The sequence below is a fragment of the Oncorhynchus masou genome, chromosome 27 (assembly GCF_036934945.1).
Source record: "Oncorhynchus masou masou isolate Uvic2021 chromosome 27, UVic_Omas_1.1, whole genome shotgun sequence".
Taxonomy (NCBI): domain Eukaryota; kingdom Metazoa; phylum Chordata; class Actinopteri; order Salmoniformes; family Salmonidae; genus Oncorhynchus; species Oncorhynchus masou.
Window position 1 is genome coordinate 49,361,629 of NC_088238.1, and position 24,000 is coordinate 49,385,628.

Below are 24,000 nucleotides of genomic sequence, written 5' to 3' on the forward strand. Positions count from 1 at the left end.
TACTTTGGAGACTCTGGGGTCAAAGGAAGTGGCAAGGTGGTTGGTTTGGCTGCAGAACACAAAGGAACATGGGTAATTATTTAACTAAATAGATAACAAGTTGAGGCAAAAGAGATCAGGTCCACATCTGCAAATCAATCTCAGATTGGCACATTAACAGAAGGCAGCATTCCAAAACCCAACCCAGTACGGTTAGCATAATGCTCTCTTGCTATTGATTTACAAGAGCAAAAAACAAACATCAGTAATTTTTGTTAACTGTTGACTTTGTGAGGATGAAGTGATGGAATTGGCAAGTGTACAGAGTACAGAGTTTGAAACAGATATCTCACACAATAAAAAAAACTAAAGAGGCGATGGGACAAACAGCACACTGGGAGGTGGTGGTAGAAGTGACTAATGGAAGATGGTGGTCGTAGTGGCTAATGGGACGTGGTGGTGGTCGTAGTGATTAATGGGAGGTGGTGGTAGTCGTAGTGATTAATGGAAGGTGGTGGTGGTCGTAGTGACTAATGGGAGGTGGTGGTGGTCGTAGTGGCTAATGGGAGGTGGTGGTGGTCGTAGTGGCTAATGGGAGGTGGTGGTGGTCGTAGTGACTAATGGGAGGTGGTGGTGGTCGTAGTGGCTAATGGGAGGTGGTGGTGGTCGTAGTGACTAAAGGGAGGTGGTGGTGGTCGTAGTGGCTAATGGGAGGTGGTGGTGGTTGTAGTGGCTAATGGGAGGTGGTGGTGGTCGTAGTGGCTAATGGGAGGTGGTGGTGGGCGTAGTGACTAATGGGATGTGGTGGTAGTCGTAGTGACTAATGGGAGGTGGTGGTAGTCGTAGTGACTAATGAGAGGTGGTGGTGGTCGTAGTGGCTAATGGGAGGTGGTGGTGGTCGTAGTGACTAATGGGAGGTGGTGGTGGTCGTAGGGGCTAATGGGAGGTGGTGGTGGCGGCGGCTAATGGGAGGTGGTGGTGGTAGCGGCTAATGGGAGGTGGTGGTGGTAGGGGCTAATGGGAGGTGGTGGTGGTAGCGGCTAATGGGATGTGGTGGTGGTGGCGGCGGCTAATGGGAGGTGGTGGTGGCGGCGGCTAATGGAAGGTGGTGGCGGCGGCGGCTAATGGGAGGTGGTGGTGGCGGCGGCTAATGGGAGGTGGTGGTGGTGGCGGCTAATGGGAGGTGGTGGTGGCGGCGGCTAATGGGAGTGGTGGTGGTGGTGGCGGCTAATGGGAGGTGGTGGTGGCGGCGGCTAATGGGAGGTGGTGGTGGCGGCGGCTAATGGGAGGTGGTGGTGGTGGCGGCGGATAATGGGAGGTGGTGGTGGTAGCGACTAATGGGAGGTGGTGGTGGTAGCGGCTAATGGGAGGTGGTGGTGGTAGCGGCTAATGGGAGGTGGTGGTGGTAGCGGCTAATGGGAGGTGGTGGTGGTAGCGGCTAATGGGAGGTGGTGGTGGTAGCGGCTAATGGGAGGTGGTGGTGGTAGCGGCTAATGGGAGGTGGTGGTGGTAGCGGCTAATGGGAGGTGGTGGTGGTAGCGGCTAATGGGAGGTGGTGGTGGTAGTGACTAATGGGAGGTGGTGGTGGTAGCGGCGGCTAATGGGAGGTGGTGGTGGCGGCGGCTAATGGGAGGTGTTGGTGGTAGTGACTAATGGGAGGTGGTGGTGGTCGGTGACTAATGGGAGGTGGTGGTGGTAGCGGCTAATGGGAGGTGGTGGTGGTAGGGGCGGCTAATGGGAGGTGGTGGTGGTAGCGGCTAATGGGAGGTGGTGGTGGTAGGGGCGGCTAATCGGAGGTGGTGGTGGTAGTGGCTAATGGGAGGTGGTGGTGGTAGCGGCTAATGGGAGGTGGTGGTGGTAGCGGCTAATGGGAGGTGGTGGTGGTAGCGGCTAATGGGAGGTAGTGGTGGTAGCGGCTAATGGGAGGTGGTGGTGGTGGGAGGTGGTGGTGGTAGCGGCTAATGGGAGGTGGTGGTGGTAGCGGCTAATGGGAGGTGGTGGTGGTAGTGGCTAATGGGAGGTGGTGGTGGTAGCGGCTAATGGGAGGTGGTGGTGGTAGCGGCTAATGGGAGGTGGTGGTGGTGGTGGCGGCTAATGGGAGGTGGTGGTGGTCATAGTGACTAATGGGAGGTGGTGGTGGTAGTGCCTAATGAGAGGTGGTGGTGGTGGAGCGGCGGTGGGAGGTGGTGGTGGTAGTGCTAATGGGAGGTGGTGGTGGTGGGGCGGCTAATGGGAGGTGGTGGTGGTAGCGGCTAATGGGAGGTGGTGGTGGTAGCGGCTAATGGGAGGTGGTGGTGGTAGTGGCTAATGGGAGGTGGTGGTGGTGGCGGCGGCTAATGGGAGGTGGTGGTGGCGGCGGCTAATGGGAGGTGGTGGTGGTAGTGACTAATGGGAGGTGGTGGTGGTAGCGGCGGCTAATGGGAGGTGGTGGTGGTAGCGGCTAATGGGAGGTGGTGGTGGTAGGGGCGGCTAATGGGAGGTGGTGGTGGTAGCGGCTAATGGGAGGTGGTGATGGTAGGGGCGGCTAATCGGAGGTGGTGGTGGTAGTGGCTAATGGGAGGTGGTGGTGGAGGTAGCGCCTAATGGGAGGTGGTGATGGTAGTGGCTAATGGGAGGTGGTGGTGGTAGGGTCGGCTAATGGGAGGTGGTGGTTGTAGGGGCTAATGGGAGGTGGTGGTGGTAGCGGCTAATGGGAGGTGGTGGTGGTGGTAGCGGCTAATGGGAGGTGGTGGTGGTAGTGGCTAATGGGAGGTGGTGGTGGTAGCGGCGGCTAATGGGAGGTGGTGGCGGCGGCGGCTAATGGGAGGTGGTGGTGGTAGTGGCTAATGGGAGGTGGTGGTGGTAGTGACTAATGGGAGGTGGTGGTGGTAGCGGCGACTAATGGGAGGCAGTGGTGGTAGTGGCTAATGGGAGGTGGTGGTGGTAGCGGCTAATGGGAGGTGGTGGTGGTGGTAGCGGCTAATGGGAGGTGGTGGTGGTAGTGGCTAATGGGAGGTGGTGGTGGTAGCGGCTAATGGGAGGTGGTGGTGGTAGGGCGGCTAATGGGAGGTGGTGGTGGTAGTGACTAATGGGAGGTGGTGGTGGTAGCGGCGGCTAATGGGAGGCGGTGGTGGTAGCGATAATGGGAGGTGGTGGTGGTAGGGGCGGCTAATGGGAGGTGGTGGTGGTAGCGGCTAATGGGAGGTGGTGGTGGTGGTAGCGGCTAATGGGAGGTGGTGGTGGTGGTAGGGGCTAATGGGAGGTGGTGGTGGTAGGGCTAATGGGAGGTGGTGGTGGTGGCGGCGGCTAATGGGAGGTGGTGGTGGGGGCGGCTAATGGGAGGTGGTGGTGGTTTGGGCTAATGGGAGGTGGTGGTGGTAGTGGCTAATGGGAGGTGGTGGTGGTAGGGGCGGCTAATGGGAGGTGGTGGTTGTAGGGGCTAATGGGAGGTGGTGGTGGTAGCGGCTAATGGGAGGTGGTGGTGGTGGTAGCGGCTAATGGGAGGTGGTGGTGGTAGTGGCTAATGGGAGGTGGTGGTGGTAGCGGCTAATGGGAGGTGGTGGTGGTGGTAGCGGCTAATGGGAGGTGGTGATGGTAGGGGCTAATGGGAGGTGGTGGTGGTAGGGGCTAATGGGGGGTGGTGGTGGTATCGGCTAATGGGAGGTGGTGGTGGTGGTAGCGGCTAATGGGAGGTGGTGGTGGTGGTAGGGGCTAATGGGAGGTGGTGGTGGTTTGGGCTAATGGGAGGTGGTGGTGGTAGGGGCTAATGGGAGGTGGTGGTGGTAGGGGCTAATGGGAGGTGGTGGTGGTAGCGGCTAATGGGAGGTGGTGGTGGTGTTAGCGGCTAATGGGAGGTGGTGATGGTAGTGGCTATGAAGTAATTGTTGCATGCATTTGGAACCAAAAGCAGAGGAAGAAAGGAGAGTCAAGGAATCTTGTGCAGTTGCCTGAGGCTCTGGCTGTCTCCAAATGCAGTTAAAGAGTGTCGCTCAGTCAGACAATTAAGTCATTAGGGCAGTGCTCTGCCCAGAGTAGCTAGGTAGACATTCTGCACCTCCGCTTGATCCAGCCAGATAGTGTTTGATTTAACAAATGCCATGCTGAATCAAAACATAACAGGCTACTACCCCTCTCCCACCTCCCTGTTAAGTCAATGTTGAGGCAAGGGTCTGTACCAATTCTAAAGAATGCCTTTTGGAAGAGATGGTGCACCAAGCAATTTATTTTTTTGTACTCAGAGTGATAGCGTCGAATTAGCATTGGGGTTAGTGTGTAGTCAAACTGGGAAGTGGTTAAAGCAGGAGAGAGGGAGAGAGAGAGGGCAGGGATGCAGCGATGATTACCTAACAACGGGAGGCTCTGGTCCTCGGGGTGCCTGCAGACAGCCTGCATGTGTAGGTGCTGCTGTGTGACGGAGGGAGTGGGGTCTGGATTTCTAGAATCTGGGAAGAATGGGCTTGGCAGGCCCCATGAAAGCGCCATGGGGCTGCCTATGGCATCATCATCGCGAACATCCTCTCTGAAACAGTCAGCCTGCTCCACCAAGCCAACCTCTAGCCAGCCCAGCCCCAGCCCCAAATCTAGCCCCTGGTCTGGCTGGCTAACCCAGCTGCCTAGGCCTAAGCCCTCGGCCAACAGGGGGTCCGAATCAGGCTCCTTGGCCTGTCTGAGACCCCATCTGCAGGGATCGATATTGACAGTCCCTCTGTGCTCCTTCTCCTCCACCTCAATAGCCTGGCTGGGACACTGATCCCTCTCCAGGACTCCAGAGCTCATTCTTGAAGAATGGCTCTTGCAAGGCTGAGGGGTAGTAGTGGGCGGGAGCAAGTGGGCCTGATAGCGGGCGGGCCTCTGCTTGGAGGTCAGCAGCTGGCTAAGCAACGGATGCCCTGGCTCCTCCTCTCTTTTCTTAACGGTCACTGTGATGTGCTTAGGCGCCGCCCCACCGCGGTCATGCCTGCCCCAGCACTCAATTGCCCGAGTGGCAGCGCCCGCCTTATGGCAACGCCCACAGCTGCCTGTCTGACCCGTCTCTCTAGGAGGGAGAGAATAAGAATGCATGTACCTAATGAACCGAGCGGCTGCCAGGCGCCCCGCGTCCACCGCAGGCTGCAGACCTGGCGGCCTTCCTTCTTCACTGGACGGCCTGCGCTCCAGTTTGGGGCGGGCATGGGCGCTGTCGTTCCTACGTGCCTGGGGGACAGGAGCGGGTGCCGCCGCGGGTTCGGACTGTCCCTCAGTGCCACCAGCCCCATGAGCGCAGCGACGCCACTTCCCAGCCCCCACACCAGCCACACTACACTCGCCAGCAGCCCGGCTCTCACCTCGCTGGTGATGTGCCTGCTGCTGCTGCTGCTGTGACACGACAGTCGACGAGGACGACTTCTTCTTGGAGGCGATCGAGGAGGAGGAGGAGGAGAGGGAAGAGAAGGAAGTGGTGGAGGACGGTGAGGAGGAGGAGGACGAGGCGCCCAGCAGGCCGCCCTTGTCTTTGCCGCCGCCCCCCCAGGCGCTCTTGGCTTCGCTGGCTTTGGTCTGGAGGAGGATGTCGTCGGTGGCGGTCAAGTACTTGAGCAGCTCGGTGCACGGGCGCCTCACTAGACGGCTCTGCTGCGGACAGCCCCCCCTCGGCTTGCTGTTCCAGGAGATCTCCGTCTGCAGGGGGGTGTAGAAAGACAAAAGAAAGAGAAAGAAAAAGAGAGGAAGAAAGAGAGTGGAAGAGAGAGAATGAGGCTCAGCATAGCGGGTCGCCCAACTGTCTGGGAGGCGGTGGTGGGAGCGCCGCCCGCCCATCATCTTAATTGCGTGGCCCCCGAGCGCCACCGCAGCAGCGCTGTCCTCAGGGAGCCTTCCAAGCACCGTGCTCCAGAAATGGATGTCAAAAGTAGGGTTTAAAAATAGACTTTTCAGAGATGTGTAAGCTGTGTGTATGCACTGTTTACCAGACAACAATGCTCCCAACGCATTTCAAATTCATTTTTTTTAAGCACTGAGGGACGTATATTCAGGCGTATATTCATACATTTTTCCAAACAAGGAAGAGTAAACAAACGCATTATTTATGTGCCATCGTACTAAATAAAAATCTAATCTTCAAGCGCATTCATCATGTTCCAATGAAATGCTGCAAGTAGCAAAATACTGGAACCACCTACTTCATTTAATTGGCATTCCTGTGCCCATTATACTTAAACCCAGTGAAATACTAGATTATCTCAAAAGAAACCCATTCGCTCTACAGAACAGTAACAGTAAGAAAGGGGAACAACATCAAGACTGTATGACTAGATATTTAAATCTAGATCTAGCAGCATCAATCTTACCGCTTGTCAACGTTTGATTTTCCACAGACACCGTTACAAGGGAGGGGGGATAAGTGCTTTAGCTAATGAGACAACAGTCCTGAAACAGGCAATCAGGCTGTTTTCATTATGAGATGGCCCCCAAGAGGGTAACAGTGGAAGAGAAGTTTAACATCTTCCAAGGCCAAAAAAATACAAGAAGAACTAAGACGGTAAACAAACATGGAGGGGCCCACGGTAGCGGTGCATTTGAAGTGAACCAATGGCGCGACTGGGTAGCTACCTTGACAACAGCAGGTGGTGGTCTGACCCGGTGGTTGCTGGCTGCATGGTTTTGTGCCTTGTCACCTATGTATTGATTATAGCTGAGCTGGGAGTTCGCGGGCGCCAGAAGGAGCTTCTTCAGCTGCAAAAGACCCAAACAGAACGGGGAAGAAAGGGGAGGAAGAGGAACAAATGGAGAAAAAAGGGGTGAGCAGAGTTAGAGTTTACCCAAACGCTGCCTCTGAAATGTCAGAATTTCACTCAGTTAAACAATCCGAGAGAGATGGTCAATGCTTTTGTAAATGTGTGACTGAGGATGTTTGATTCATCTCAGTGTACAGAAACACAGAAACAGTATGAAGACAAATGCATTGCCGCCTATCAATAGAGGCCTTTCACCTCGTTGTTTACAGTGCTAAAAGGACAAGTCAAAGAGGTAACCTGTCTTTCACCTCGTTGTTTACAGTGCTAAAAGGACAAGTCAAAAGGACACAGTGTCAAAGAGGTAACCTGTCTTTCACCTCGTTGTTTACAATGCTAAAAGGACAACAAAGAGGTAACCTGTCTTTCACCTCGTTGTTTACAGTGCTAAAAGGACAAGGCAAAGAGGTAACCTGTCTTTCACCTCGTTGTTTACAGTGCTAAAAGGACAAGTCAAAGAGGTAACCTGTCTTTCACCTCGTTGTTTACAGTGCTAAAAGGACAAGTCAAAGAGGTAACCTGTCTTTCACCTCGTTGTTTACAGTGCTAAAAGGACAAGTCAAAGAGGTAACCTGTCTTTCACCTCGTTGTTTACAGTGCTAAAAGGACAAGTCAAAGAGGTAACCTGTCTTTCACAGTGCTCAAAGAGGTTGTTTACAGTGCTAAAAGGACAAGGCAAAGAGGTAACCTGTCTTTCAAAGAGGTAACCTGTCTTTCACCTCGTTGTTTACAGTGCTAAAAGGACAACAGGTAACCTGTCTTTCACCTCGTTGTTTAAGTGCTAAAAGGACAAGTCAAAGAGGTAACCTGTCTTTCACCTCGTTGTTTACAGTGCTAAAAGGACAAGGCAAAAGTAACCTGTCTTTCACCTCGTTGTTTACAGTGCTAAAAGGACAAAGTAAAAGGACAAGGCAAAGAGGTAACCTGTCTTTCACCTCGTTGTTTACAGTGCTAAAAGGACAAGTCAAAGAGGTAACCTGTCTTTCGTTGTTTACAGTTCAAAGAGGTAACCTGTCTTTCACCTCGTTGTTTACAGTGCTAAAAGGACAAGTCAAAGAGGTAACCTGTCTTTCACCTCGTTGTTTACAGTGCTAAAAGGACAAGTCAAAGAGGTAACCTGTCTTTCACCTCGTTGTTTCAGTGCTTCAAAGAGGTAACCACCGTTGTTTACAGTGCTAAAAGGACAAGTCAAAGAGGTAACCTGTCTTTCACCTCGTTGTTTACAGTGCTAAAAGGACAAGGCAAAGAGGTAACCTGTCTTTCCATGGCAGGTGTTTTGGGATATTGACAGTGCTAAAATGTGTCTTTACTAGTGTTTACATTAAAAGGACAAGTCAAAGAGTAAACAATGAGGAGCTAAAAGGGGTGTTGTTTACAGTGCTAAAAGGACAATGGACTTTCACCTCGTTGACTCAACAAAATAAACAACATTCCAGGTAAAAAAAACCTGTCTTTCACCTCGTTGTTTACAGTGCTAAAAAGGACAAGGCTAAAACTCAGGAAAGGCCTGATCAAATAAATTATATGAGGTGAGATGGATTTAATTTGTCATCCCTAGCTTGATTTCAAGGCCGTTGTTTACAGTGCTAAAAGGGCATAATGTCGTTGTTTACAGTGCTAAAAGGACAATCAAACAGTAACCCACCTCGTTGTTTACAGTTCATGTTTCATTACATTGGTAACCGCTGCTCGTTGTTTACAGTGCTAAAAGGACAACAATGTAATTAACACCTCGTTGTTTACAGTGCTAACACTGTCTTTCAGCCATTCGATTTCCTCTTTCATCCAGGCATCTGCATCATGGTCAGCTCAGCACACAGACATGCATGAGGGGTTTACAGTGGGGGAGGCTGCGTTGTTTACAGGCTAAAAGGACACAGTAACGTCTTTTGGTCACTGGCCTGCTTCGTTGTTTACAGTGCTAAAAGGACAAGTTCTGTCTTATCTGGTGCTAAAAGGACAAGGCAAAGGTGGCCCCAGGAAAGGGGCTGGAACGAAGGGGGTGTGCTGGGGTATGAGGGTTTATGGTCGTGGATGGTGGGGAATTGGGTGGTGGTTGTGGTGGAGGCAGGGATAAAAGAGAGGTTGTGGAACAGAGTCTTACCAGGGAGGGTTCCTCTGGTGCTCAAGGGGGTGCGAGGGTGTGCATTATGAGGGTTTATGGTCGGGATGGTGGGGAATTGGGTGGTGGTTGTGGTGGAGGCAGGGATAAAAGAGAGGTTGTGGAACAGAGTCTTACCAGGGAGGGTTCCTCTGGTTCGGGGGTGCACGGCGAGCCGTCAGGGGTGGAGGGACAGCTCTGGTCACTGGCATTGGTCACGTCCCCATCTGCCAGGGCCTCGAACGAAGGCAATCCGTCCTCGTCCACTGGGATGCTGTCCAGGGTTTCTGTAAGCACTGCCAGCAAGTTGGCCTCATTTTCCTCATCTATCTTCTTGGGAGGGGAAGAGAGAGAGAGAGAGAGAGAGAGAGAGAGAGAGAGAGAGAGAGAGAGAGAGAGAGAGAGAGAGGGAGGGAGGGAGATGGAAAGAGAGAGCGGGAGGGAGGGAGGGAGGGAGAAATAGGACATTTTAGTTTGGAAAAGTTGCTTTAGCAATACGTCTTTTCTTTGCAGATGGGGATGGGAGGGCGAGTGTTTACACGCTTCTATTGTTCATAGAGTAGGCCAGTTCTGCAGCAGAGCGGCTCTTTTCAGCAGTCCTATCTTTTTAAAAACAACTCTCTCTGTGCGCATGAGAGTCAGCCCTGTCACTCATATTTTAAGCATGCAGCTTACTGGACCAAAATAATATCTCCCCCAAGAAATCCATTAACAAGGCTGACACACAGCAAAGTGACTAGGGGGGAGGGAAGTTGAGTCGCCTCAATCCCCCAACTCTTCCCTCAGAAAAGGGAACGATCGACTTGTCGACAAGATGTTTGCAAGACATCCTCCGATAAGGCGAATTACCGCCTGCCAACGCTAAATTAATCTGATATTTTTAAGTGTCGGGAAAAGACAACTGACGTTTGTCGAGGAGCATGTGCGGGGGGAGGGGATGTTGTGAGTTTGCTGCAGCTGTTTCCCACTTAAAGGGGTGACATAATGAGAGAGGGAGCAAATGAGACAGAGAGGGAGCGATGTGGGCTGCCTAGCATCGACAGGGGAGTTGAGAGAGACAGAGGATTATGGAGGGGGGAGACAACAGGCACTGGAAGTTCCAGGACCAAAACCCAGGGGAACTGGGAAAAAGTTAAACAGCGAGTCGCCAATAAGAATAAGAACAAATCCTTTTATACCACATGGCAGGATTAACATCGCTTGCCGATAGCGTGCAGCGATCATCGCGCCAAAGGGGAACCATCCCTAAAGATAGCGCCGCTTGCCTGCTCATGCTTGGCTCCCACATGCAGACAATTACTCCAAGCCGCTTGCTCCCATTCAACCCCTCTTGAGTTTCCTACGATTACACACCGCCGTGGACATGTCATTTCCCCCCCCCCCCTCCTTTTTCTTGCTTAGATGACACAGATAGCCTCAGCATTTGTGTTAGCCATCTGACAGGGAGGAGAATGTGAATCCAATGCTCTTTCATACGATATTCATCCTCTAACAACATAAAAGTGACATATTTCACGGAGATAACAAAACGGTGACTGGGGCCACGCCAGCACTGGCAGTAAATGGTTTGCAGGAAATTGCTCTCGATGAGGTACCATGCTGTTTAATTACTTGCAAAGAGCTTCAATCCACTGTGCCGGAACCTATGTTGCCGTTCCCAGTTTTCAGACATCCCACTTTATTAGCCGAGCGCTAAGCGGGTGGGTAATAACAGTTGATACAGACAGAGACTTTTCTTAGAACCTAACACTCGCTCCTCAGCTAGAAAATTGTAACTGGGATCATTTCAGATTATCTCAAAACGAGAACCATCTGTTTGGATTAAACTTGAACAACTTTTCACAGAAGGCTAGGGTCACACTTTTTCCAGTCTATATATGCAGACGTTTTGGCAGCGAAATCGAGACCTCCATCTTACCTAAGTGCCAGTCAAATTTCACCACGCCACCGAGCTTCATCGGCAGGAGTGGTCCCAGGAATTTCATCCCGGATAATACGCGAACGTGGCAAATCCATACCTGGGTTCAAATACATGTGTATTCGAGCATCTGTTATTTCAACAAAACAAATCTGTGTATTTGAGTATTTTCAAATACACAGCCCAAAACAAGTACTTTTATTTGAGTATTTCAATGGTTCTTTGTAAAAAAAAAAAAATGGTGTGCCAACTAGTTTTTGAGAGTATTTTCAAACATTTATTTCAAATGTTACTTTCAAATACCTGGGTTAAATGCATGGGAGTGTACTTGAGTCATTGTATTTTAGTATTTTCAAATACCTTCCAAGTGTATTTCCAAATACATTAAAATATTCAACTATTTGTCTTTTCAAATAAAAAATACCTGTATAGTTACTTTGAATGTATGTGAAAGTATTTGAGATATTTGAAATAGTATTTGAACCCAGGTCTGCTATTTGAAAAAAAAAGAGTTTGAACAACTCTTACTAAAGTCTAGAGGACTATAAATGCAGTGAAAGGGACACTTGTAAAAGCTCAAGTCGTGGCGGTCATGCTACAGGCCTTGCTAAAGCTCCGGCTGGTGAGTCCCAGGCCAGTCAGAGGATTTTCAGGGGCTGTGGAAAAAGAAGAGACCTGAGTAAGTGGTTCTCCTCTTGAGAGAGCCCCTGTCCAGTAAAGCCCAGCTTTGCCACGCCAGCTTAAGACTATCCTCACGCCACTTCACCAGACCAAAGTCAATCCACTACCTCTTGACTCGTCACCACCCAAAAGCTATGCAACCCCAAAGGAGGATGACATCAGAGCTAACCTGGCAACCCAATGAGGGCCGCGTCCACATTTATCAATTACCACAGCGGCTGTTTAGAGACTGAAAAGGGTGTGGCAAAGGAAAAAGATATGGCCTCGGTGGGAGCACCATCTCTCCCATCCCGGTTAATGGACCACACAAAATTAAAGAGATATTAACCATCCAAGACTAAATGTAGGATCACGATATATCAACCAGCTTCAATTCCAAAGGGTGCCATTCATGGCTGTTTTACTCCAAGCGTTTCAATTAGCCATAAAGCATGATGGCAGTCGCCAGTAGGACCGCTCCATCTTTCTCCCCCCTCCCTCCTACCCGCGTATCCCTCTGCCTCTCACTCTCTCTGCTTTCTCTCAGAAGAGAAAGCAGCACACCAGTCGTTCATTATCAGGTGAGGGTCTTTTGTTATCAGTTGGGCTGTCTTTGAAATCGTCCGCCGAGTTCCGCAGAGCCGATTGTGACCCAGATATATTATTCATGTCCCTGGTAACGGGATGTGTGTTTTTTGTTAGTTGTAAATACAGACTTTTGAACTCTGACTTTTGAAATCCAATTTAAAACAATTAATTGCTTCTTGAAGATTTGTAGCCTCTGAGCAATGTCCCAGGGATCACATTTCAAGTAGGCATTTGGTAAAATGCATCTTTACATTTAGAAGAAATGGGAATAATAAAAAATACTATTCAATGTTTCTGCAATTACAAACCTGACCATTTAATAACACACAGGTTCATCTCATACACTGCTGTGATCTCACAATGAGAGACAGAAACTGTTACAACTGCCACTCAGGGAGAAGAAGAAAACCCCTTGCATTCTAAATGAGTCATCTGGTGCTGAAAGTATGGCTTCGACTCGCTCCGCAAATACAGGGAGAGAAAAGAAAAAAAAAGAGACCAGTCTACTCAGACAGAAAACATTTCTTAATAAATTGGCCTGCGAATTGATCGGGGTTAAATCCATGCCTTGACAATTGAATTGTGCTACTTCGTCTAGAGATGCACTGCGTACCAAATATCAGGAACACCTGCTCTTTCCATGACATGGACTGACCAGGTGAACCCAGGTGAAAGCTCTGATCCCTTATTGATGTCTCCTGTTAAATCCACTTCAATCAGTGTAGATGATGGGGAGGAGACGGGTTAAAGAAGGATTTTTAAGTCTTGAGATAATTGAGACATGGATTGTGTATGTGTGGCATTCAGAGGGTGCATGGGCAAGTCAAAATATTTAAGTGCCGTTTGAACAGGGTATGGTAGTAGGTGCCAGGCACACTGGTTTGTGTCAAGAACTGCAACGCTGCTGGGTTTTTCAAGCTCAACAGTTTCCTTGTGTGTATCAAGAATGGTACACTAACCAAAGGACATCCAGCCAACTTGACACAACTGTGGGAAGCATTGGAGGGAACATGGGCCAGCATCCCTGTGGAACGCTTTTGACACCTTGTACAGTCCATGCGCCGGCTGTTCTGAGGGGGGAGTGGGCAACTCAATATTAGGAAGGTGTTCCTAATATTTTGTACACTCAGTGTATATTTCTCTTACACTCACAATTTCAAAGGCATTAAACGAGTAGCCAGACCTAATCATAGAACAATCAGAATCGGGGGGGGGGGGGGGTCACCTCAACGCGGCATTACATTTTATTTAGATTTCATAAACAAATAATGTATTCTGTATTATTGCCCCAGATTTCAGAGAACATGAATCAAAGTCAGCCACTGCTGAGGCGTTAGTGGAGCCGACACGACGGCTGGTCACACAGGCGCAGCATATGGCAGGAGAGGGGCGAAGGGAAGGGGAGAGGGGGCGAGAAGGGGAGAGGGGGCGAGAAGGGGAGGGGGCGAGAAGGGAGGGAAGGGGGTAGGAGAGGGGGGAGGAGAGGGAAGGGAAGAGAACGGGGGAGAGGGGGGGGGTGAGTAGAGGTACAGCAAGATGCAGAGGATAGACATGTCATGCAGCCACCAGAGACGACCAGTTATTTAGCACTCATTATCTGCTAGTGAGAGAGAAGAACAGTGTAACCTATAGGACTGACACAATACAATACTATGCTGTATAGATCTGGTGTGTGTGTACATGTGTCTGTTGTGTCTATGTCTATAACTGGCTGCACTGTTCATCTCAGTTCTTCGAAACATAAAACTACATGTTAAAACTGTCAAATTGATCAAGGCCATGCCAGAGTTGAAGGCTGGTCTCCTTTGACCATCTGGCTATGGGAGTCAACAGTGCGTTGGATTATTCAAAGCCCATTTTCCAAGCAAACGATCCTTCGGGCTAGAAGAAACCGGGTTCTGCTTGCTCTGGACATAAGGCTCACTGCGTGGCATCGGTCAACACCTTCAAATGGTCGCGAGCCAAGACAAGACTATCGCCCCTGCTCCACGCACACACAAATACACGCACACACACACACATAAGCGCGCACACACACACAGCCCATTTACCCAGCAGTAAATGTGTAATTCCTTGAGGTGTCTGGGTTCCTCTCTGAACACAGATAAGAGTGGTGGTCAACAGCAGCACCGTGGGTCGTCCAGACCAATACTCTCTGAATACAGATGAGTGGTCAACAGCAGCACCTTGGGTCGTCCAGACCGATACTCTCTGAATACAGATGAGTGGTCAACAGCAGCACCGTGGGTCGTCCAGACCGATACTCCCTGACTACAGATGAGTGGTCAATAGCAGCACCGTGGGTCGTCCAGACCAATACTCTCTGAATACAGATGAGTGGTCAATAGCAGCACCGTGGGTCATGCAGACCGATACTCTCTGAATACAGATGAGTGGTCAATGCAGACCAGACCAATACTCTCTGAATACAGATGAGTGGTCAATAGCAGCACCGTGGGTCGTGCAGACCGATACTCAACCCTGATGAGCAACAGGACTCATCTCCACACCTGCCTAAGCTCCTAGGAATGTACTAATAGAGATCCTGCAGTAGTACAATAACCATTGACCATTTGATCCAAACCAGAACTTTTGGCCCACACACGGTTTCTCAGTTGCATCAGATCAAGGAGTGATGTCAAAGACAGGACATCTCTGTCAGATGTCACTCCCATTGACAACCAGTGTGAATATTCTACAGTGGAAACTCCATTCGACATGTCAATGAAGCCTCGGACTGTGTGAGGGAGAAGTGTTCGAGCGAGGGAGCGCCGATGTGTCTGCTGGGACCCATTTGGACCGTTAGAGCGCTATCAGATGAGAACAGAGAGAGAGAGAGACAGAGACAGAGAGGGAGGAAGAGAGGGAGAAAATCCTCCGGTGACCAATTCTCTGTCGAAGACCGTCAAACCTGACAACTCGCTCGGATTCTGAGAGAAACCTAGACGTGTTCCCAAGAAACTCTACTCTGATTTGTAAAAGGTTGACGGACAGTCTTTGACCGACAGTTCCAGCACTCCATCCTGACTGAAATCCTGACCTGAACCAGGTCTCTGAGATCTGCTGACGCCACCTCGCCCTACGGCCCTTTTTAGACTTCAGCCTTGCTCCTCGGGGTCAAAAGTCAGGAGAGAGTCGGCAAAAAAATACACCACCACCACAACATCATCATCATCAGCAGGCATGAAATAAAATGTCATCCGTGGTCAGGATTCTCTAAGCAGGTGTACACATGACAGAGACACACAAACACAACAGCGAGTTCTCGAACGAAAATGGACTGTCGGACAGCAACAAACGAAGGGAAGGACAGTGATACATCACCAGCAATGGGGAACAGAATGCTTAAAACAAACTCTACTCCCCTCCAGGAGGTTTGGACTTGTCCTCCCACCACCACTGCCGCCGACGACAACTGAAACTCTCCAGGTACTAGAATCGCTAGTCTCAGGAGAGGCTTTTAGTCACAAGTGTTACGGGCCCAGGAGAGCCCTGCGATCACCAAACAGCTGAAGCCAAACCACGAGGGGGGTTTATATTAACAGTGTGAGCAGGAGAATCTATATCTAAGGCCTAACGCAGAGCTGCTGTCGTTTTTTTCCCCTCTTTCCAACAGATGGTGTTCTTCGGTTTGTTTTACTCCAATGTAATTATACACCAATGTTTGAATGCTCTTTCCCGTGGTGGTCTGGGGGTTAAAAAAAATTGTATTAGCCAGGTCGATGCAAGAAATGAAGGCGCTGGCGTTACTACTTAGGTGAAATGGGAATTCTGACACGAGTGCTTTGCTTTTATCAAACATTCCACTGGATATACAGAAGTGAGTTAGGGAATATTTTCTGTCCGTTTTTTCTCATAACATGCAAATAGCTGTTTGCTTGAGTAGGCAGCTATGAATCTGCAGCGCTAAGCATCCCTTGGTACGTGTCGGCGCGTAGATGGTGAGGAGAAGGAGAGAGAGACGGGTGGAGGAGGGGCTGCTCTGACATCAATCCAGTTAAACGGACATTGTCACGTTTCCTTCACGCACGTCGGTAACCGTTACCGTCGGTGTAACAAACAAAACCATCACAAATTGGGGGGGGGGGTGTTGCTACATTTGCAAGGAGAGAGAGCAGAATGGTCAAAGCCTCTCCCTTTCTCACAGAACGGCCAAGGATAACATCCGCTGCCCCCCTCCATCCCTCCCTCTCCTGACCTTTCAGACCCTGCCAAGCTCATCAACGGCTGCAGGCCTTTTCATTTGTCACAGTATTATCAGAGGAGGATGGGGAGAGCAAGGATGGGGTGGACAGATACTGTATCACACAGTAGAGTTGTGTACTGGGATGCAAACAGGAAAATAAGTGTTATGCAGGGAAGCACACTTATGCTTCTAATGTGTGTGTGTGTGTGTGTGTGTGTGTGTGTGTGTGTGTGTGTGTGTGTGTGTGTGTGTGTGTGTGTGTGTGTGTGTGTGTGTGTGTGTGTGTGTGTGTGTGTGTGTGTGTGTGTGTGTCATGTGTATGCTTGTTGTGGAGAGTATGGACCCAACATCACAAATGTATGGTAATTGAAACCACAGAAATCTTTTTGGAAAATGCAGTCAATTTGATTGTGCGGCAAAAGGTCACCCTATTCAATTTACACTCTACGCTCTACGAGTACAATACAGAGGGGAGATAACACCTGAAATGATCTTATCAAGCTTACAGACCTCAGCACTCACCTACTGCATTAAAGCTATTTGCTGATTACTAAATAAACGCATTATCTTTTACCTTGACTTCTGAGCATGGGTGTGGCTTTGTTCCCCCCCCCGTTTCAGGTCAGGGTGCTGCAGCAGGTAACCCTGGTCCGTGCCTGGACTTTGTGAGCAATGGAGCTGGGTTGGAGGGATTTGGAGCTAGCGCTTTTTGGGAAAACGGATTCTCCTGGAAAGAGTCGATTGTTCGAGACAGCTAGATAATCAGGTCGACAGCACTCACAGAGGACAAACACTTTATTCCCTGAATGTGTCATTGCAGTTTCATAACAAACGTGTGTTCTTCCTGCCAGTGAGAATGAACACGCTAATCTCTTAACACACACACACACACACACACACACACACACACACACACACACACACACACACACACACACACAGACAAACTTCTCTCACTCACACACACACACACACACCATGAGAATGTCCGTGCCACAGCTTTCTCCCTAGCCTTACTGTCTGTCGGTGGTGCTGATTGTCAAGCCATGTGAGTCATCCCACTCTCCCAAGCGCAAGGAGTTACTTCAAGAGCTTCTTCAACTATTTAAGGCCCTGTCTGAGACCAAACGTTCAATTATAGAAAAACACAAGCTGTAACCATATGCATGCTCTAAGGTTAGCATAGCTCTACTGATCTGAGTGTAATTCTGGAATGACCAGGTTGGGGACAGAGTTTGAAGAGGAAACACTGCAAAACAACACGCAAGACCAGCTACGTTGTAAGAGACCGAACAGACAAACTAAATCCGGTCTATAAAGCCAATTGTATATTTCCAGTGCAGACAAAGACATCCTATTCTATGGAGTAGGGGCCAAGGGGCTGGCTATAGGCTAGTGATAAGCACTAGTGAAGAAATGCTAGCTTCAGTTAAAGGTGGCTGAGCTGGTCTGGGGAGGGCTGCACACCTCTGATCGATATGCCTCTCCTGGAGAGTGGAAGTGGAGGATCACACAGGACTGATAGCGCTTCACATCTAATCACTGAACCAATGGATTGAAGGTCTCCCTCTCGGCTTCTTTCTCTTGTTCACTGGCTCTCACTATCTCTCTTTCCCTCTCTACCCCTACTTATCTCACTATCTCTCTGTCCCTCTCTACCCCTACTTATCTCACTATCTCTCTGTCCCTCTCTACCCCTACTTATCTCACTATCTCTCTGTCCCTCTCTACCCCTACTTATCTCACTATCTCTCTGTCCCTCTCTACCTACTTATCTCACTGTCCCTCTCTACCCCTACTTATCTCACTATCTCTCTGTCCCTCTCTACCCCTATTTATCTCACTATCTCTCTGTCCCTCTCTACCCCTATTTATCTCACTATCTCTCTGTCCCTCTCTACCCCTATTTATCTCACTATCTCTATGTCCCTCTCTACCCCTACTTATCTCACTATCTCTCTGTCCCACTCTACCCCTACTTATCTCACTATCTCTCTGTCCCTCTCTACCTACTGATCTCACTATCTCTCCGTCCCTCTCTACCCCTACTTATCTCACTATCTCTCTGTCCCTCTCTACCCCTATTTATCTCACTATCTTTCTGTCCCTCTCTATCCCTACTTCTCTCACTATCTCGCTGTCCCTCTCTGCACCTATCTCTCACTATCTCTCTCTATCCCTATTTCTCTCACTTTCTCTACCCCTATCTCTCTGTCCCTCTCTGCCCCTATTTATTTCACTATCTCTCTGCCCCTATTTCTCTCTTTCTACCCCTCTCTCTATCCCCATTTCTCTCACTTTCTCTCTCTCTCTATCCCTATTTCTCTCCCTCTTTCCATCTCTCTCTCGCGCCGTGCCCATTGCATAAGTGTGTGTGCGTAAATAGCATTCCAGGAATCCAGTGTTCTTACACCCATTTGAAAGAATACAGTATTAAATAATACAGGAAGGGTTGGCTTGCTGTTTGAGTTTCTGTGTATATGTGGGTGAGGGGGGGGGCTAAGCATTTCTGGCCTGGTTAAACAGAAGTGGTCCTGAAAGGCTCTTAGTAGAGATTACCCCCTCGCACTAAAAATAGCCACGCAACCACCAACAGACACACACAGACAGACACACACACAGATACACACACAGGAAGTCTATGGAAGTGCAGCGGCTAGCCATTTATCACATGCAAATGGAACCATATTTTTCTGAGTTGTCTCACTCACATGTGCGTGCTCAGGCGCACATACACTCACACACCACACACACTAGCTATTGGTATAGCTGGAGGAAGTGTCCGTGTCTATTTAGTGCAGCAACGGCCTGACAACTTTACTCCTTAGTCTCACTCTTAGAACAACACACACACACACACAGAAGAAAAACACACACACACAAAATACACCCTCACCTACACACACATAAAATACACACACCACACACACAGATAAAATACACCCATCCTATACAAACACAGGTAAAATACACCCCCCCCACACACAGATAAAATACATCTCCCCCACACACATACAGATAAAATACACCCCCCACACACATACAGATAAAATACACCCCCCCACACACACACAGATAAAATACACCCCCCCACACACACACAGATAAAATACACCCCCACACACATACAGATAAAATACACCCCCCCACACACACACAGATAAAATACACCCCCCCCCCACACACACACAGATAAAATACACCCCCTCACCACACACAGATAAAATACACCCCCCCACACACACAGATAAAATACACCCCCCACACACATACAGATAAAATACCCCCCACACACATACAGATAAAATACCCCCCCCCACACACACACAGATAAAAACACCCCCCCCCACACACACACACAGATAAAATACCCCCCCCCACACACACACAGATAAAATACACCCCCCCCCCCCACACACACACAGATAAAATACACCCCCCCACACACACACACCCTCACACACACAGTTAAAATACAACCCCACACACACACACAGTTAAAATACACCCACCCCCCCACACACACACAAAAGTCCCTCTACTTGTATTTGAGGTGAAAATGATGAATCAGACACCTTGTCGATAGCAACAGCTCATGGTCCTCCTGGAATCAGAAGTTTTTGTTGACTCAATGGAGGAGCGTAGTCAGAGAAATGCTGATGAATGTCTTGATCGAGTTATGTATGCAACTGGTTCACCTCTGATGCTCACAGGCAATGTGTATTGGAAGTGATTTCTGAACGAAGCAAATCATAGAGAAAGTTGTTTGTGGGCCAGAAATAATGAACTACATCATCTCCACCCCTCAACCAATATTCTACAAGAGCACAGACACAATGGACAACAGACACACGGGTCTCTTTACTGCAGATGAGCTGAAGGCAGTCATCAATGACCTTGGACCACAGAAGGTATTTGCACTGGTGACAGACAATGCTGTGAACATGAAGGCTGCTTGGTCTAAAGTGGAGGAGTCCTACCCTCACATCACACCCATTGGCTGTGCTGCTCATGCATTGAATCTGCTCCTCAAGGACATCATGGCACTGAAAACAATGGATACACTCTACAAGAGAGGCAAGGAAATGGTTAGGTATGTGAATGGTTATCAAGTTATAGCAGCAATCTACCTCACCAAGCAAAGTGAGAAGAATAAGAGCACCACATTGAAGCTGCCCAGCAATACCCGTTGGAGTGGTGTTGTCATCATGTTTGACAGTCTCCTGGAGGGGAAGGAGTCTCTCCACGAAATGGCCATATCAAAGTCTGCAGATATTGACAGCCACATCATGAGGATCCTCCTGGATGATGTATTTTGAGAGAGAGTGGTAAGCAGCCTGAATCTCCTGAAACCTATAGCAGTGGCCATTGCTCAGATTGAGGGAGACAATCCCATCCTGTCTGATGAACATCAGACTCTGCTTGCAGATGTAAGAGAAGAAATCTGTACTGCCCTGCCCACTTCACTGTTGCTCCAAGCAGAGGAAACTGCAGTTCTGAAATACGTCAAAAAGCGTGAATCCTGAAGCCCACACACACCGCAGCGGACATGTTGGACCCCAAGTACGCTGGCAAGAGCATCCTGTCTGGTGCAGAGATCAACAAGGCCTATGGTGTCATCACTACCGTGTCTCGCCACCTTGGCCTGGATGAGGGCAAGGTTCTTGGCAGTCTGGTGAAGTACACTTCCAAGGGCTTTGGGATGGTGATGCAATATGGCAGTTGTGCCAACATATCTCATCAGCCACCTGGTGGAAGGGACTCTGTAGATCTGAGGCTCTTTCCCCTGTTGCCCTCACAGTCCTCCAAATCCCACCAACATCGGCTGCCTCGGAGTGAAACAGGTCCTTGTTTGGGAACACACACACCAAAGCACACAACAGGCTGAACAATACAAGGGTTGAAAAATTGGTGGCCATCCGTGCAAATTTGAAGCTTTTTGACACTGACAACGAGCCATCCTCAACAAGGTTGGAAAGTGACAGTGAAGATGGAATTGTTAGATTACTTGTTAGATATTACTGCATGGTCGGAACTAGAAGCACAAGCATTTCACTACACTCGCATTAACATCTGCTAACCATGTGTATGTGACCAATACAATTTGATTTGATGTGAAGATGAGGCCTCAGAGTCTGATGTTCAAGAGGTGGACATTGAGGAGGTCCAGGGAGAAGACATGAAGCCTGAGAGGAAGACAACCAAAGCTTTAGTTTCTAGACTATCATTTTACAGATGTATGTCGAAAAGATTTTTGAAAGATGCGATGGATCATTGGGGATCATTCAATATTCCCTTTCTTTTGTTGCTCAGTGAAATCATCCCATGTGAAGAAGGTACTAATATTAATGTTCATATATTTAATTTAATTCCCATATATTCCCGTTAATTTCCACAGAAGGTTCCACCTCTGAATATTCCCCAAAATGTGCAACCCTACCCCCCACACACCGACACAGTTAAAATACCCCCCCCCCTGCCCAGTTAAAATACCCCCCCCCCACACACACAGGTAATATACACCCCCCACACACAGTTAAAATACCGTCCCACACACAGTTAAAATACCCTCCCACACATGCAGTTAATACCCCCCACATAGTGAAAATACTCCCCAAACACAGTTAAAATACCCCCCCACAGACACAAAAGATCTTCTGTTGAATCTGACAATTAATCTTAATGGTTGTACACATCACACAGATAAAATACCCTCCCCACACATAGTTAAAATACCTCCCCCACACAGACACAGATAAAATACCCTCCCCACACATAGTTAAAATTTCCCCTACACACACACAAATCAGAAACTTTCTGTCCAAAAATGATGCAGATAAAATACCCATGCCCCACACATAGTTAAAATACTGCACATGCACAGATAAAATACACCCACACACAGATAAATAAACTTCAGTTAGTGCACACACACACACAGATAAAATCCCCACACACACACAGTTAAAATACCCCCCCACACACACACACAGATAAAATACCCCCCAGTGACCTAGGAACCAAAAAAGTGCTAGCCTCCCTACACTGGCTTCCTGATAAACACCCCCCACACAGTTAAAATACCCCCTGCTAACACACACACATGCAGATAAAATACTCCCCCCCACACTCTGAGTTAAAATCCCCCCCCACACACACACAGTTAAAACCCCCCACACACACACAGATAAAATTCCCCCCCACACAGACAGTTAAAATACCCCCCCCCCCCCCCTCCACATGGAACACACAGATAAAATACCCTACCCATGTTAACCCCCCCCCCCCCCAGACACACACACACACATTACAACCTCAAAGGAAACACAACCTATCCTAATAGACAATAAACCAGCTATGGGGGCTTGACTCAAGTGGCTGGCGAACACTGTCTACTTTGACGTGACCCTTTCATGGTTAACCTTTACCCCCATGTCCTCATTAGGGCCTTCGGGAAGGGGACAGGCATGACTCTAGGTCACATAGTGGGTCTCCAGCCTGGTGTCGTCAGATGTCACAGTCAATGGGTTTTCCATCCAGGCAATGTACATCCAGTTCAGATTATATTATTAGACACACACACCCCCGAAACATTAGGACTGTGTTAGGCAAAGTGGGTGGGGCTACATCCTTCCTGTTTGGCACCTGTCCGGGGCTACACTCAGGGTGGGGCTATACACAGTGTCTCCTGACCACCTCCTGTCTCAGCCTACACCAGTATTTATGCTGCAGTAGTTTATGTGTGTGGGGGTTGTGTGTGTTTGTTATATGTGGTGTGTGTCTGTGTGTGTGTGTCCTGTGTGAATCTAAGTGGAGAGCCAGTGGACTCCTTCTACCAGGGAGGAGAGATCGAGGAGAGCCCCAGGACTACCTGACATGGGGGAAGGAGTCCAGGGAGAGTCTTTGCTGTGGAGTTTGAATCTGACAGAGCCCTTGGACCATGCCCCAGGACTCAACCATCGTGTGTATATGTGTGTGCGTTTGTCAGTTAGCGCTGTGGCTGTCACAGAATTTTGTCAGACGGTGATTGTCAAGCAAATAACTGCTGGTCTCACGGTAATTTACTGTTAATTAACATGAACACATTTAGCATCTCCTAGCTTCCACTCATAGCCTACAAGCCACTGATGCAGACCTCTGTAACATCTACATTTAAAAAAGTCTAATAAATCAATTATATATGTTAGACTTCTAAAGGTTTTGGTATGAAGAAAAGTTTTTCCTAGAAGAACAGAATAACATACCTGCATTGTTGCTGTTTGGGGTTTTAGGCCTGACCTGTACAGCTATGACATATCAGCTGATGTTACACTAGTTCATTTAAATAAATTTGATTTTGATTTGATTATTTTTATATTATTTTATAGTATGAAGAATACATAGCTGAATAAAATAGAACGGATATTTTCTCCAAACTATTTGAGGGACTGTACATGAGGCTATTCTGTGTTGAGTGGTTAACAAAGAAATAGGTACTCCTATATGCTTCATTTAGAGGTATGAATGTAACTTTAGTTGTTCTACAAATGTTGGGCTATATGTTTCGATTTTTAATACATTCTAAGGCTGCATGATGCGACTAATGATGATTTGAAAAAGCTTTGCTCAGGCTGTACACAGTCTATCATTCACAAATTGACAAGCACTTGATAATGTCTCAAATTTCACTGTGGCATCCCCTTTGTGTGGCCGTAACGCACCCTAAAAAAATCCATGCCTATTTGCGGCCAGTTTCCATTGTGCACTTGGGCTGAATATAATAATTATAATTCCCATCTCCCTGAGTGCTGCGTGGCTCTCCATCACGTGATCAGGTCTTTCT

The 24,000-nt window shown here is 48.7% G+C and overlaps 1 protein-coding gene across 1 annotated transcript in view; it reads right to left on the reverse strand.

The window, feature by feature from the left end:
- The window catches only part of LOC135516337 (peroxisome proliferator-activated receptor gamma coactivator 1-alpha-like), a 65,901-nt gene that overhangs the window by 24,569 nt on the left and 17,332 nt on the right, over nt 1-24,000 (reverse strand). The window contains 4 exon segments of the mRNA XM_064940570.1: nt 4-49; nt 4,302-5,613; nt 6,544-6,666; nt 8,965-9,159. Coding sequence (XP_064796642.1) covers nt 4-49; nt 4,302-5,613; nt 6,544-6,666; nt 8,965-9,159 — 1,676 coding nt within the window.